We start from the raw sequence: 16,142 nt of genomic DNA, 5'->3' as shown, positions 1-16,142 counted from the left end.
AACAATGTTTGATCTGCTAGCATGAGATTTCAAATAAAACAAAATCTCCTCTATGATTTCGTGGAACCCTCACAAATGTAGAACGAATAATACTTTATCGCTTAAGTGACGCAAACATCCGTACAGGGAAACACCATTCAAGTGCGACATTCTCCACACATGCTCTTCGGCGGACTAGTAGACACAACTGAAACGACGCAACAATACAAAAATGTCTTTAGAATGAATTGATGTGGCACTTCGAAATCGTCTTTCGAATGAACGGACATCATTGAGATTGATGTAGCAAAATACGGCTATCCACTTTCATTCGAGTCTTTTCCATTTTCATTGTCCGACACTACAACTTAATATTACAATCAACATGAGAATTCGTACATGTATATGCGGCTTGCGAATGTGACCACGTTCACGCGAAGAGGCGACTCCTATCTTTTACCCTGGGCAATTGTGGCATGCGTAGCATTTGTCACGCAGTCAAAAAACACAATGACTAAACAAAAGTGCCAGAGCGATGAACAATATGCATACATGCCCTGCAGAAATACCATACTCGCAAACATAGTTGCGCTCTCGTCTTGATTTCCATGTGCTTAGTCCGGTCAGCCAAAGCGACAAAATTGTTCGACGTCCATTGCCTATTTTGTGGCCAGATCAGTTGATCGAAGCTCGAAACTAGTCAACACAAAAATTGTTGCTTTCCATTTCCTTCATCCACTAAGGTTGAGGTCGCTATATTTTCTCGAACTGAATTCAAGCCACACGTAACAAGCTTAATTAAAATGCATCAAGAATCATGTTGTACCTCCAATAAGACTTTTTTACGACTGAGGACTTTAGTATAGTTGAATTTACATTACCAAAATAAGGGAGTTTTACCATGAAAAAATTAAGTGCGCAAGTACGCCATACCACAATGAAATGTGTTATACTACTCATGAGAAGTACATACCAGGAAATACAGTCTAGCAAGTGACCTATTGATTTTTGTTGCCCCTCCCTCCTATGTACCTTCTTTCCACGCCGAGAAGGCAAGAATCACATCTTAAGTAATAACAATAGATGCATTATCTTGGAAAAGAACAAGCCTAGTGAAATTTACCCAAACTTGGACCACCAGATGAACCTAATTCAGTGTGTTTTCACACAATAAAGGGGAAAGAAAAGCAAAGAAAGAATCAAATGAAAGCTCAACAACAATACTCCTGAATAATAGAAACATAAACATGCAAAGCAGGCATAACTTTGTCTTCAGGGAGACAACGATTGTACAATCCCATTTCCTCGATAAGCTGATGAAATTCCAGGGGAAATACTACAAAAGATGTCTATATGATATCTGGATCAGTGTTCTTTTTTCTTTTCTTTTTTTGTTCTATTTTTTCTTGATAATAAGATATCGGCATAAGATGCAGAGCCAGAATACCCAGTCTGATGGAGATATCGTGCATTCAAGCAGCAACCCTAAATCTGTCAGGCATCAGGATCAACTATTCTCCGTTTGCAGCGATTTGTCTAAGTTACTAAAAACCAACATCCTATAAATAATATCATCTGTACCCAGAAGACCACAAGAAAACAAGAGTATGACTATCAACATCGACCACATGGGCATCTACTATACCTATATTTAAGCACATACATCATATCTAGTGAAAGAAAAAAATAGAGATTCCTTTATTCCCTAAACAAATCGCTCAAACGATTGCACAGAACAGTATGAAAGCAACTTGACGTACAAATCTATTTATTTGATGGAGAGGTAAGCTTATTTTCATCCGGATCATGCTTCATCGTAGAATCGCCACCCATCAACTCCTGGAAACCTTCAACCTTCACAGGTTGAGCTCTAACCATACCTACATTCCTACAGGTAAACGAAACAGTTAAGAGTTTGAGCGACAGCCCAATGAACATGGAATAGACAAATAGTTTCCTTACTGAGTCTGCATTTGGGGCATTTGAAGAGTAGACATTGGTCTGAACTGACTATTGTGTTGAGAATGGAGATTGGACATTGCCGCAATCTGCTGCTGTCGGAACTGTTGCATCTGTGGGTGTCTCATATTGACAGCATTGAATGCATTACCATCAATTGGTAGATCTGATGGGTTTTCAATTTTCACTTGGACCATGGGCCTGCTCTTATCAAAGTCCATGATGGGACGAGGACTAGAAGCCTGCCGTCTTCGTAAAAGCTCTAATTGCTGAAATGTCAAACCGTGAGAAAACTGCTGCATCTGTTGATTCATCTGTCTTGGCATCTGCAGATTCATTTGAAATTCGTCTTACAACATTGTGCTATCCTTCACTGAGTAAAAGAACTAGATGATAAATGCTTTTCAATAATCATTTGGCCAAACTATTTTTGAAAAACCACATTGAGAAATTTATAATGAAAACAAAAACCAGATAATCAACTATTTTTAAAGTATATAAAAATAAGTTGCTTTTACCGCCAGAAAGATAATTCTTGTGACCAATTCTTAAATTTGATGAGAACAAATAAGTGCCAAATTGAAGTCTTAACTTATCCTATCACACATGATCAAAGACATATCAATTCCACTTGCACTTGATGAATCTAAGGCTTCCTCAACATACTATTTGGGTATGTCACATTAAGCCATTTGCATCAGATAAGAATGTGTTATCTAATGCATCATCTGATGAAACATCTCATTCAATATATCTAGTAAACATAGTTCTATACTCACAATTTCTTCAGCCTCTCAAAGTAAATTTGTTCGACACAACTACATATAAAATTAAAAAAGGGGACAAGTCCTTCCCCGCATCATGTACTAGTAAGGCAATTGCTGAAAAAACGCCTTGAATGATCTAAATCAATGTCAATTGGTAAGTGTGAATGCCAAAACTTGTGCAATGCTCTTGTGACATGCAATCTTTTGCTGTCATAACCAAAAATCATTATTACTTAAAACCGCTATAAATAAACTAAAAACAAGTTAACCAAGAAACAAAAGAATCCACACATTACCTTAGTCAATGATCAATTTTAAAAAATTGCCATTATAACTCTAAAGGAAGACAAGATCACCCTCATACGAAGACCCAGAATTAGACCTATTATGCCCTATCCTCAATAACTTTAATAATCTGATGGGAAGCATATGAAGAGCACAGCTTATTATAATTTAGACTCTAAATCATCTTTTGTTTTCTAATATTTAATTAAAATTTCTGCTCTTCCAAATGTTTTTTAAATTTTTTGCAATCACTGCCTTCAAGTACCCAAGTTTTGTTGAATGACCAATGGCCGTACATTTAGCATATTAATCCTGTTGACTTATTAATTTGTTTTAGACATCATATTCAAGCAATTTAAAGTACATTTGAAAGAACACTATCCACACAATTTGGAAACAATATATAATATAGCTGTAAGAGCAGCATGTAAGGATATGTGGCAACATTCATCATGTAATCTAAAATTTTAAATCACATGAAAAAGGAAATCATCACATTGAGAATCCCAATTCATTAAAGCCCATGGACATGATTAAATGATTGAAATTACCCAAATTCTCAAATATTATATGCTTTTGATCTTTTGAGATCCCTGAGAACCTCTTCTTCGAGATAGTTATTCGCTTATGTTCCTGGGGACACCCTATAGTGAATATCGGAACCATTTTAATCATCCGTTTGGTAATTCTCACAGCTGACTATCATTGATATCCATACCTTCAACTATCAAAATTCTCTCGCTAGGTATCATTTTCTTTTGTCATCAATTTTATTGAGTCGAGTAAACCATCGTCGGACATAACACCCCCTTATCTACTAACATACGTACTCAAGGTTGTAACTCCAAAATGTCAGAGATGCTATTTTATGCAGAGGGGAGATGGATATGCAATAACTCTCCAGACAGGTTAAGACTTCAGGTGTAACAAATTCATTATTAACGATGCCGAGAAAAATTCCTTCCGAGGGAATTATATACTATTTTATCAATCCAAGGACATAAGTAGTATCCGTTAAATTGAGGATGTAAAATGAAATTTCTAAAATGTGAAGGTTCAACGCACAACTGCAGGTTTAGCAGAGCAGAAAATATAATTTCCCAATAAGTACTTAGCATTGACCAAAGGAATTTATCAAGCAATGCAAACAGAAAATCTCAAAATACATACTTGCTGGGGAAGTCTAAGGGCCGTTTGCTGCTGTGAATGCAATAAGGGCTGCATTTCTGGTACTTGATGCTGACTTTGCTGAGAAAAGTTCTTAGGGCCATCCTTGACAAGCTCCGCTAAGGTCCCAAGATTGCTGGTAAGGAAGTCAGAAAATTAAACATAAATAGAATAAGAAGAAAAACTACTATGGCTAGCGTACATCCTCCAATCACAATCATTGCCTAAATGCCATTACTTCTACCAATACTGAATTTCTTTGGCAATTCAACAAAGCTTGCGCAAGCATGCTTTCCCTCTGCCAAAGCAGTTGAGCCCAGTAAGTTCTGAATCTTAAATTTTGATGACACATCAACAAAGTTGAACTGGTAAGTTTTGGTTCAACAATCCTAGCATTCCTAATTCATGACAACGACAATGAAACAACAACAAGGAGAATCCTTTTCAGCCATAGGGCTCGAGACTTCACTAAGTAAAATTTAGGCTTAATAGAGAGAATAATTAAAATTCTAACTTATGAAAAAAATAACTAGTACCTTCATCAGAAATTTAAACGAGGCGAAAGAGCAGGTGGTGGAACAAATAAGAAAAAAAAAAGAGGATAGTCACTAGAGAGACTTCAGAATTACATATTTCATTATGCTCTATCGAGGATATCTTGAGCTTACCTGAACCCAGATACTTGAAGGAACATTTTAAGCAATTCAATGGCCGAATATTGCTTCCTGTAGCTATCTGCAAGGACTTTCAAGTTTTGGCTGAGTTTACAGATATGCGAACCCAGTAACTGAGCTAACACTTCCATTGGAACTTCTGTGGCACCTTCAAAACCCAAACTAGTCAACATTCGTGCAACGACTTTCTGAGAAACAAGTGATGCTCGTTCTTCACCAAGATGTTTCCCACTCCCTTCTAAACCATTTTTCCCTCTATATAAACTTCCTCCCTGTTCAGAGCTCAGGTACTCAGGCCTTATGCCAAGTCTCTCGATCATAACTGGGCTCCTGGTTACAACTTGAGGCAACGAATCAAGAACGCCACGAAACTCCACTTTACTCTTGTCTTCTAACCTATATGATACTGGCAATGCACTATCAGGTACACAATTACCCATGAACATCACCTCTGGTAGAAAAGATGTGTCATCATCAATTCCAACATCTTGAACAGGACTTGCAATCATGCTGATGGGTGTGTGCTGTGTGGGATTTAAAAAGCCAGCTTGATCATCCTTGTAGACGACACGCTTTCTCTTATGTTTCTCCAGAAGTTTGAGATAACTAAACATATCTTCAGGCGTGCGCTTGTTTGAACCTAGACCCCCATTGGATAATCTATATGGTTTACTGGCTCTATGCTTCTCAATAAACTGATCGTACCACGTCTCTGGCAAGTCTTCCTTTCTCAATCTCTGGGATGAAGCATCTACTTCTGGATCACTGTATCTTGGGCCAACACCAAAAGTCGCTCTAGATTGAGATTGCATACCCTGTCACACAGCAAGCGGCAGTTTATTGTTTATCCAAGGTCCAATCCAAAGATGTCCGCAGAAGGACGAACGCGCAGCAATTTGCCCAATACTCAAGCTTTTTGTTGCAACATTCAAGTTGAAAACAGAGGCAAATACTATGCCTCAGAATACACCTCTCAAAAGTAAATCAGCCTAACCCAAATCCGACAATTCTTCCAGAATACGGAAAAGTAATTAATCCTCGCAGAAAGAATTTTAAAGGGAATGTAACCGAATCAAACTATCAAAGTGTTCCACGCCTAACTATGGACAAGCAATCCCACGACCTTATCACATTGCAGGGACTTCATTCCAACTCAACTTCAGTGGAATGAAATGAAATGATCCAATTTCACAAAGATGATAACTCAGCAAAATCAAATCTTTGTTCAGACCAAACGATCGATGAAATTAGGCTACGATACCTTCGACGACGTCGAGACTTCTCGCTGAGGAAGGCCATCCTGCGAAGCACCGTCGAGCGGGAAGTACAGATCATCGCCGTGCAACTGCAAATCTAACGAAATTGTCCAATTCGCCAAGAGATGAAGAGAAGGAAAAGGGTGAGTTCAGATCAACAACAAACGAACGAACTTCAATCGAGAGGAGGAGTAGAATCACGGAGACAGACATGCGGGATTGAGCCTCGAGACGGCGACGGCGGAAGAAGAGGAGCCCTTCGCGGCGGCGGCGGCGGCGGCGGCGGAGGCGGAGGCGGAGGGAGGGGAGCGGAGGAAGAGGGAGGCGCTGGCCTTGTCGAAGAGGAGGGCGCGAGCGCGGAGCTGGAGGTGGAGCTGAGCCCTAGGTTTGGAGTCGTCGGCACGCATGAAGGAGTCCCAGGAGGAAGGGGAGGAGAGGAAGGGGGCGAGGCTCAGGTAGCCGGAGTCGCCCAGCCACGTCCGCCACACCCCCAAGCTCTCCAGCTTCCTCGCCAGCTCGTAGCCCCGGCCGTCGTCGCCCAGGAGCGCCATCTTCCCTTCCCCTTCTTTGACACCCCCGTCCTTCGAAGTGAGGAAGAAGAAGAGCGTCGGAGCGAATCGGAGGACGAAGGAAGGCGTTGTTGTCTAGGAGTTGTGCAAAAGAAGCCGCCTAAATCGGGACCGAACCGGACCGGACCGGTCACTTCGGGGGCGGTTTTGTACTGTTCCGATTTCCGGTCCCCAGAGAAACCAAACTGGTGATTTTTCGGTCTGGTTTCCGTTTCCGTGAGTGGAACCGCCTCCGGACCACCCGAAACGAACTGATTATATATATCTAATTTCTTACAAATTTATTAAGAGTAAGCCTTAATCCCTTCACATTGTTCACAACACAAAGTCACGAACAGAGGTATTAAACTGTTGTTTCAACCTTTGATTGCTAATCATAAGTTCCATTGGCCTGCCTGGAAATCGAATCAGACTGGTCGGTTCGGTCTAATCAAATTTCAGATAGCACCGATCCGATTCTCGATTTCACCGGTTTGGGAACTGGTCCCATCGGTCCAATTCTTGATTCCTATATGAGAACCGGACTGCTCGGGAACCGATCACCCTTGTCGTTGTTTCAGGAACCGGCACGTAACCCAATTGCCAAAACTTGCCCAATGGGCTCAGGTCCTGGGTTCGGGCCTAGGCCCGTTTGGACCTAGATCAAGTCAGGCCTATCGGCTTTCAATAGCCACCTTAGGCTAGAATTTTTTAGTGGAGGTCGAATGGCCCGATCTTCGGGAAGGTCACACTGCGGTCCCCTCCCCCTCCCATTTTCTTCGCCAGTTCTTAATCCTAGAGGTGAGCATAGTCCGGATTGGACCGGTCCAACACCTAACCCAAGGACTAACCCATATAATGTTGGTCCTCAATTTTTTAGATTGAGGATCGACCCTGTTGAGCCTAAATCGATGACGAGACCAACCCTATGGGTTCGGTCCGGTTCCAATGGGTTCGATCCGGTTTCAAGGTCAACTCGGGACCAACCGATTATTTTTTTTATTTTTTGTATTCCTTGAAAGGACAAACATATTATTTCAAATTATATATCCATCAACAATGCGATATTAAGCAATCAAACTATGAACACCAGTACATAATAAACATAAATATAAGATAAGGTAACAACATAAATTTCACACTTGTTAAAAGCAACAAACCATGAAAACAAACATGTGAAATACAATTAAACCATAAGAAGTTCAAAATACGTAATATAAGCGATTAATTATACAACTTCATATCTTGTTCATTTTTTAAAATAAATAAAAAAAGGGGAGGCAAGCAAGGCGAGAGGCCGAGGCGAGCGAGCTAGGCCAAGGCGAGTGAATAGAGCAAGGCGAGCGAAAAGGGTTTCCATTTTTTTTGGGTCAAATTAGGGTTCGATTTCATTCTACTTTCTAATTCACACGGCAAACTGAACTGCATAAGAAAGAAGGGAATAGAGGAGAAGGTGCTAAGGTTTAGAGTTGACAGAAGCATATAATATATAACATCTAAGACATATTATATATTACATATAATATAGGGTTGGTTCGGGTTTGACCAACCCTAAACTCTCAGGACTGAGGACTAACCCGCACAGTGCAGGGTCCAGGGGTCCTAGGACCAAGTACTGACCCAATCCCCCTGGAAACTGAACCAGGACCGGCCCCAGTCGATCCAAGGTCAGTCTAGGGTTGACCCTGGACCGATGCTCACTCCTACTCAATTCTCACTTACCACTTTGTAATGGTATCGCTCTCCAAAATCGTTCGACAATCCCATTTTTCCCCTTTCTCGTTACAACGATTAAATCGCGCTTTAAATATCATAATGGAAGATAACAACAACCATTTTCCCTGGTCTGGTCTACCCTGCTCCTAGCGAAACACATTCGAGTTGTTCAGTGAGTTCCGCCACAACGACGTCCATATGCTGGCTCCAGCCAAGCAGCTAGCCTTGTTCGACGACGAGGAGACCGAACGAGTGGATGATCGGAAGGAAATTCGGGGGCAAACATCGCGAGTTGGTTCTCGTTAAGATGCTATCCCAAAAGAAACCTCTACCTCCCGGAAGACAACTTCCAGACAACTGTGGCGATGTCTTCACGGGGAAGACCAGTCAATGTCGGGAGGACATTCTGGCTCGAGATCAATGCAAATGGTGTCAAGAAAGACCCTTTGCATGTGTTATGTAGCGCCAAATTATTCGGCGAATCCACGAATGGGATGGGCCACCAAAAGTCGCACGAAACTAGACATGATCTAGAGATGTCTGAGGCCCGGGGGAGCTCTTCAAGTACAATGCTGCACATCAAAAGCCCATTCAAGTATTATGAGGCGAGGAATCCGGGGGAGCTTGCATTTTGTTGTTTTGGGTCGTGCAATCCTTCGCCTTCATGGACGATTCCAGCTTCATCCACTATGTGCAAACCCCTCTACAACTTCAGTTCATGCTTGTTCGTGAACAACACACACTAGTAAATAAAAGTTGATATACAAAGAGAAAAGGCATTGTAGGTGCAACTGTTGTCCACAGGTAACCTTCAAGTCTCTTTAACTTATGACTTATGGACCAATTCTACAAATTACGCATCGAACTCTGACGTTTGAAGAAGTTAATATTAGCATGACTCCTGAAACATGGCTATCGAATAACAAGAGTTGCCAATATGAGCGTGGCATGTCTGGTAAAATCTTCAGCATCACCTTAGACAATGCAAACGTTAACGCCTCCATCTAGAATCTAGTCCAACGGATAAAGCCTATGTACAATGACTTTTTTTTTCATGTACAGTGCATGTGGCCCTACATTAATCTATGCATACAAGACAATTTTCGTCAGCTATACGATTTTGTAGTTATTATACATAGGTGGATTCAATACATTAGATCCATTTGACTCGAGCAACAAGAGCTGGAGGGCTTCTACACGATACAAGAAAGAAAAGTAGAGAATTTCTCTTTGGACGTAAAAACGAGGTGGAATTTCAATGTATAAGATATTGAAGGCATGCAAGAAGATGGATATGCTCACGGTATACTCCACTACTCATAGCCCTGGTATTGGTCTCTCTCCAAGCTTGACCCCGGTCTCGGGACTTCGCAAGTCAATGAAAACCAGAAAGTCAAGCCTTTCACTTCATTTTTCAAGCTCTTGAACATGGGTTGAGTTCATACATTATGAATTCTTTCCTATCCAAGACATACTACCAATTCCTTTGAAGCTTCTACCATGCTCCAACAAGATTAGAAAGTCGTTGCAATCTTTAAGGACTTGCTTGCAGATTTTTAGTAATGCAATGGATGCTTTGTCGTCAAGCGATTATTTAATCAATTACCTGTCTCGTACTATTTCTATAAATGATGTCGGTTGAACTTTTCTTATTGGCATGATGTTGGCTGCATGAGCGAACAAGGATGGTGATTCCTTCTTCAATGATGTGGGACAAGCCATGAAAGCCAAATTCCTCAACTATTACAAAGACATTCCAACTGTTTTTTTTCTTTTTGGCTGCCCCCGTCTTGGATCCAAGGTTCAAGTTAGAGGGGCTCGGTACACTACTTTTTAAGGCTAGTGAGGAGGTCCAAGTGGAGCACATATGAGCAACGATGAGGAATTAGCTCCATTATATGTACGATATATACGCCAATCAATCAACGAACTCTACCCCACAAACGAAGATGGCAACCTCATCGAGCAGTGACCAATCGTCTATATGATCTTTGCTTTGTAAAAAGAAAAAAACCCTACCTCAACCCCCAAAAGATTAATCAATAACTCAAAGAGTCTCAAACACCTTATTGATTTAATAAAAAAAAAAGAATATAAATATAATACGCATACAATGATATCAACTCAAATAAATTGCCGAGCAAAGATAGAATTGACAAATGTTGACGCAACACAAGGGCTTATATTAGTTGTAGTCCATGTTGGCCACGAAAACGGCACGCCCAGGATCACCATAATCAGAAACCGAAACACGTTAATGGAGAAATTATCTATTCACGTACCTGGTTTGAAATCCATCGAACTTGACGCGGAATTTGCGACGGTTTCCGAACACGAACTCAAGTGCTTCTCCCCTATACCCTTCGTTAGAACACTGGCCTAATAAGATTGCCACTCACGAGAAGAAAGTTCTCTCTAGATCCGTATGTGAGTCAAATTGTGCATCATCCGATTAGGGGAGGGACTTGAGCGTTATTTATAGAGTCTTCGACCACGAGCCTTCTCATTACGGACCGGGCCGTACTCGGCCTACACCAGCCAGCCTCATATTAGACTTCTTAAGAACCCATATATCTTACCTTTATTAGACCAAACTAATTCAGTTAATTTCAATTAATGAAGCCCACATTAGGAAATTCTTACATTCTCCCACTTGGGCGATATTAATTGAAACAAAACTGTGTGCGCACCCTTATATTGGTCTAGAGATTATTCTTAATAGTCAATCCGATCCCATAAAGTCTCGAACACTGAATCATGGCGGTAACTACATGTACTCACGCAGAGCCTTCTATGGTCACGAGTGCTTTCAACTTTACTGATATGGATTCAATATGGTAGTGTGTCAAATGGACAATACCTCATAATGAGTGATACTTCATGTGTTGTCCATTTTGTTAGTCCAAATTCTCTCTCCTTAAGTGTCACAAAACCTAGTGTGTCACCAGATAATATCCTTCATGGTTCCAACGAACTTGCATATGTCTTACCTTGATAGTTAACTGTACTTTATGTGTAACAAGACATATCGTTAAGGCTAATACCAAAAATGCCCCATAGCCTGTACTCAAGGTTTACACAATGCCTCGAGATTTTCATCAAATATGTGTACGCAACTTGATAAATCTACATTCACAAATACCTCATTGAATGTAAAAGAGTTTATATATATTCAAATATTACAAAATGTAACAAAATTAGATACAAACTTCATAAGAGCAACATAAAACTAAACAGCTCCCACTAATTAACAGTATCTCATGATACTCCTAAGCCCATGTTAATGACATGTCGATCAAATACACAAGGGCGAAGGCCTTTAGTTAGCGGATCTGCAATCATATCATCTGTTGAATTGTGTTCTACTACAATGTCACCATCCTGAACTTTTTCCTTTATAGTCAGGTACTTGACCTCCATATGCTTAGACTCCTTGAGACCTCTGTTGTTGTTAATAAACAACACTGCAGAGTTATTATCACAATACAACTGTATGGGCCTATCCACAAAATCAAATACGGTCAACTCCTTAATGAGGTTCCGGAGCCAAATTGCCTAAGTAGCGGTCGAAAAGCATCCTACAAACTCCGCTTGCATGGTAGAGGATGTCATTGATTTCTGTTTCTAACTTTTCCATGATACTGCACCTCCTGCTAACTTAAAGATGTAACCTGTTGTCGATTTCTTTTCATCCTGACAGCCAACAAAGTCTGAATCCGAATACCCAACCAGCTGTAGGTCCTGAACATGTTTGTAAATCAGCATATAGTCTTTTGTCCTCTTTAAATACCTCAAAACCTTCTTGGCAGCAACCCAATGATCGTGACCTGGATTTGACCGATATCTGCCTAGAAGTCCTGTTGCAAAAGCAATATCTGGTCTAGTACATACTTGAGCATACATAATACTCCCAAGTGCACTAGCATAAGGTACATTCTTCATTTGGGCTTTCTCAAAATCTGAATGAGGACATTGTGACAGACTCAACTTATCACCCTTCCTGACAGGAGCAATTCCTGGCTTGCATTGCTGCATGTTGAATCTTTCTAAGATACGATCAACATATGCCCTATGAGATAAACCCAATAGTCGGCAAGAACGATTCCTATGAATCTCAATGCCAAGGACAAAAGACGCCTCACCAAGGTCCTTCATATCAAAGTTCTTTGACAACATCCGATTTGTCTCATGCAGTAAACCAAGGTCACTGCTTGCAAGCAGAATATCATCAACATAGAGTATAAGGAAAATGAATTTCCTCCCACTGACCTTGCTGTATATACACTGATCTACTTTGTTCTTAACAAAACCAAATAAAGCGATAACACTATGAAACTTCAAGTACCATTGTCTAGAAGCTTGCTTGAGACCATAAATAGACTTTTTCACTCTACATACAAGCGTACCTGAATCATCTGCCGCAAAGCCTTCGGGTTGCATCATATAGACTTCTTCATTAAGATCTCCATTAAGAAAGGCAGTTTTAACATCCATCTGGTGTAACTCCATATCGAAATGAGCTACCAATGCCATGATCACCCTGAAAGAATCTTTAGAAGAGACCGGAGAAAAAGTTGCTTCATAGTCTACTCCTTCTCTTTGAGTGAAACCCTTGGCTACCAGTCTGGTTTTAAACTTCTCAATCTTTCCTTTGGAGTTCCTTTTAGTCTTATACACCCATTTGTAGCCAATGGGTATATGACCTCAGGTAATTCAACAAATTCCCAAACACCATTATGCTTCATAGACTGCATTTCATCTCTCATTGCATCCAACCATAGTTCCGACTGAGGACAAGAAACAGCTTCTGCATAAGTCACTGGATCAGCCACAGAACCGATATCGTAGTCTTGGTCTCTTATATAGACTAAATAGTCCAGTGGTATAGCTGATCGTCTCTCCCTAATGGATCTCCTTACTGGAGCAACAACAGCCTCATTCTGCACCTGAGAGCCTTGAGGAACTTCATTAGGAACTGTCTCGACAATAGGATCCTGAGCCTCAACAGGTTCAGTCTGTGGTGTGAGAGTCTCCACAATTATCTGTATAGGAGGAGAAAAAGATACAACATTACCCATCGTATTATTATCCTCAATAGTCTGTGAGCAGCTACTTTCTTCGGCCACATCAAACTCTAGAAACTTCGCTGTCTGTGATTCCATAATTATTGTGCCTCCATTGGGATTATAGAACCGATATCCCTTCGAATGATCCGGGTAAGATACAAAGTAACACCGAGTGGTTTTGGAGTCCAACTTACTTAATGTTAGATTATATAACTTCACTTCTGCAGGACATCCCCAAACATTAAGATGGTTTAAGCTAGGCTTACGTCCGGTCCATAACTCAAAACGAGTCAATGGAACAGCTTTAGTAGGTACACGATTCAGAATGTACAAAGCTGTTTTCAAAGCTTCACCCCACAGAAAACCAGGTAAATTTGTCCTACTAATCATACTCCTCACCATTTCCATAAGGGTGCGATTGCGCCTTTCGACTACACCATTTTGCTCAGGACTCCCAGACATAGTAAACTGAGCCACTATCCCAGAATCCTCTAAGTATTTGGCAAATGGCCCCTTAAGCTGTCCGGCATCGCCATGCTTGCCATAATACTCTCCACCTCGGTCAGATCTAACAACCTTTATGACTTTTCCCAACTGTTTCTCGACTTCAGTCCGCAAAATCTTGAACTTATCAAGAGACTCAGACTTTTCTTTAATCAAATATAGATAGCCATATCGAGAATAGTCATCAATAAATGTGATAAAATAAAAATTTCTACACAAGGTTGCCGTATAGGGTCCACTTATATCAGTGTGAATGACCTCCAACATGTCAGAACTTCATACCGCAGTTTTCTTCCTTATCTTGGTCATTTTACCTCTACAACAGTCTACGTATGTCTCTAGGTCATTTTTAAGAGCAGGCATGATGTTAGTCTTTATCAGCCTTTCTACTCTATCCTTAGAGATATGACCAAGCCGTTTATGCCACAATGCATAAGACTGTTCCTTAGGTAGTGGTCTCTTGGAAACAACCTTTTCAGCCGTATAAGCGACGTATATGTCATTGGGAGACAAACACAATCTGTACAATCCGTTGGACATATTACAGCACCCAACCTTTTTTGAATTAAGAAACAAAGAAATAACATTGTTCTTGATTTCAAAAGAGTAGCCATATATGTCCAAACACGATACGGAAACTAAGTTCCGTCTAAAAGAAGGTACATAAAAGGTGTCTTTTAACATCAATCTAAAACCAGAATCTAGAATTAAAATAACATCTCCCACAAACACAACATTGACTTTCTCGTTGTTTCCCACAGTGAGTCTTGATTCATCATGATTTGGCTTCCTCCGATTTATGAATCCCTGTATGGTAAACGCAACATGATTAGTTGCACCGCTATCGAGCCACCAAGAACTGGATGATGCTTCTGATAGGTTGGATTCACAAACAAGTGCCAAAGAATCATTACATGTAGGCTCACGTTTGGACAACCAAGCTTTAAACTTTCCACAGTCCTTCTTTATGTGACCTTTCTTCTTACAAAAGAAGCAGCGGTCACCATCCCTTTTGGAGGATGTTTTCTTTGGATCCATATTGTCAGATTGACCGGTAGTGTCATGAGTACCTTTATGAGTACGATTTCTAGACTTCTTATCCTTCCTTTTGTGGGAACCAGAAACATATAAGGCTAGATACCCTTTTTCCTTCTTAAGTTTCTCTTCCTCTGCCACCACCCTTGCTATCAAGTCATTAATTGACTAAGTCTCAGCTTGGGAATTGTAATTTGTCTTTATAATCCCAAAATCAGGTGGAAGGGTGTTCAGGGCTTGATGCACAATGCAAGCATCAGGAATGGAAACATTAAGAGCTTGAAGCTTCGTCTTTAGGTCTACCATCCTAAGGACATAATCTCTAACCCCAGCAGTACCATCATACTTCATATTGAAGAGCTTTTGAAGAAGTGTACCAACCTCAGCATTAGATGAAATGCGGTTTCTAGCCTCTAAGGCTGCCATCATTTCTTTAGTAGTACAGTCAGCTGGCAAACCACTTTTCAAGTGTTCTTGAATGGATTTCTTCATTGTCAATAAGCAAATCCGATTGCTCTTTTCCCAGGCAGCATAGTCCGTTTTCTCAGCTTCAATACTGGTGGCCGTGATATCTGCCGGCTTATCCTTTGTAAGAGCAATGTGAACATCCGCCAGCTCCATTCCAAATAGAAAATCCTATTTCCATTTCTTAAAGTTCAACCCAGTAAGGACCTTAATGGAAATGGAATTGCCGTTTACAGAAAAGGTGACTGGAAAACAGCAAACAATACAATCAGCATCATGTGAGTACTTATCCAGAGAGTTACATACATCATCACATAATCACCTTTGAGCAGAAAATATGACATGCAGTTGTACACTCTCCACATGACAGCGGCCATGAGAACATATTCTAATCTTTCATGAAATCATCACCTTTGGGTGTATGAACCACTAAGATCAGTCATTTCTCAAGCACATGCTATACATGTACCCCTCCATGAACTAATACAAGATCACCTCCTTTGGGAGTATGATCACGCAATAGAACAGGAGACATCCCACCACAATATGAGGCCGATATTTCTCAAACCCAGTCAAGTGTACCACTTTGGCGGTCACTACCCAACTGAATCCTTGAAAATCTCTCATACCAGGGATATGAACTTTATGTATAACATTCACTATATACATGTAATGCTAGACGTAAAGACAGGGGTGTATATCTCTAAAATTACATGTCATG

General features: G+C 40.6%; 1 protein-coding gene across 1 annotated transcript; it reads right to left on the bottom strand.

Annotated features, from left to right (window-relative positions):
- Window positions 1-1,471: 1,471 nt before the first annotated feature.
- Window positions 1,472-6,683, bottom strand: LOC115692326 (uncharacterized). The gene is made up of 6 exons (XM_030619141.2): window positions 6,299-6,683; window positions 6,093-6,184; window positions 4,826-5,646; window positions 4,161-4,293; window positions 1,942-2,264; window positions 1,472-1,867 (listed from the first exon to the last, which is right to left on the bottom strand). Exons 1-6 carry the CDS (start codon window positions 6,636-6,638, stop codon window positions 1,744-1,746), a joined length of 1,833 nt encoding a protein of 610 aa, XP_030475001.1. The 5' UTR covers window positions 6,639-6,683; the 3' UTR covers window positions 1,472-1,743.
- Between the last annotated feature and the right edge of the window lie 9,459 nt (window positions 6,684-16,142).

Source organism: Syzygium oleosum, unplaced genomic scaffold (genome assembly GCF_021117445.2).
Source record: "Syzygium oleosum isolate NSW1041296 unplaced genomic scaffold, Sole_v2.1 Sole_v2.01, whole genome shotgun sequence".
NCBI lineage: Eukaryota > Viridiplantae > Streptophyta > Magnoliopsida > Myrtales > Myrtaceae > Syzygium > Syzygium oleosum.
The sequence above is the reverse complement of the archived record's forward strand: the minus strand, read 5'-3'. Positions and strand labels throughout refer to the sequence as shown.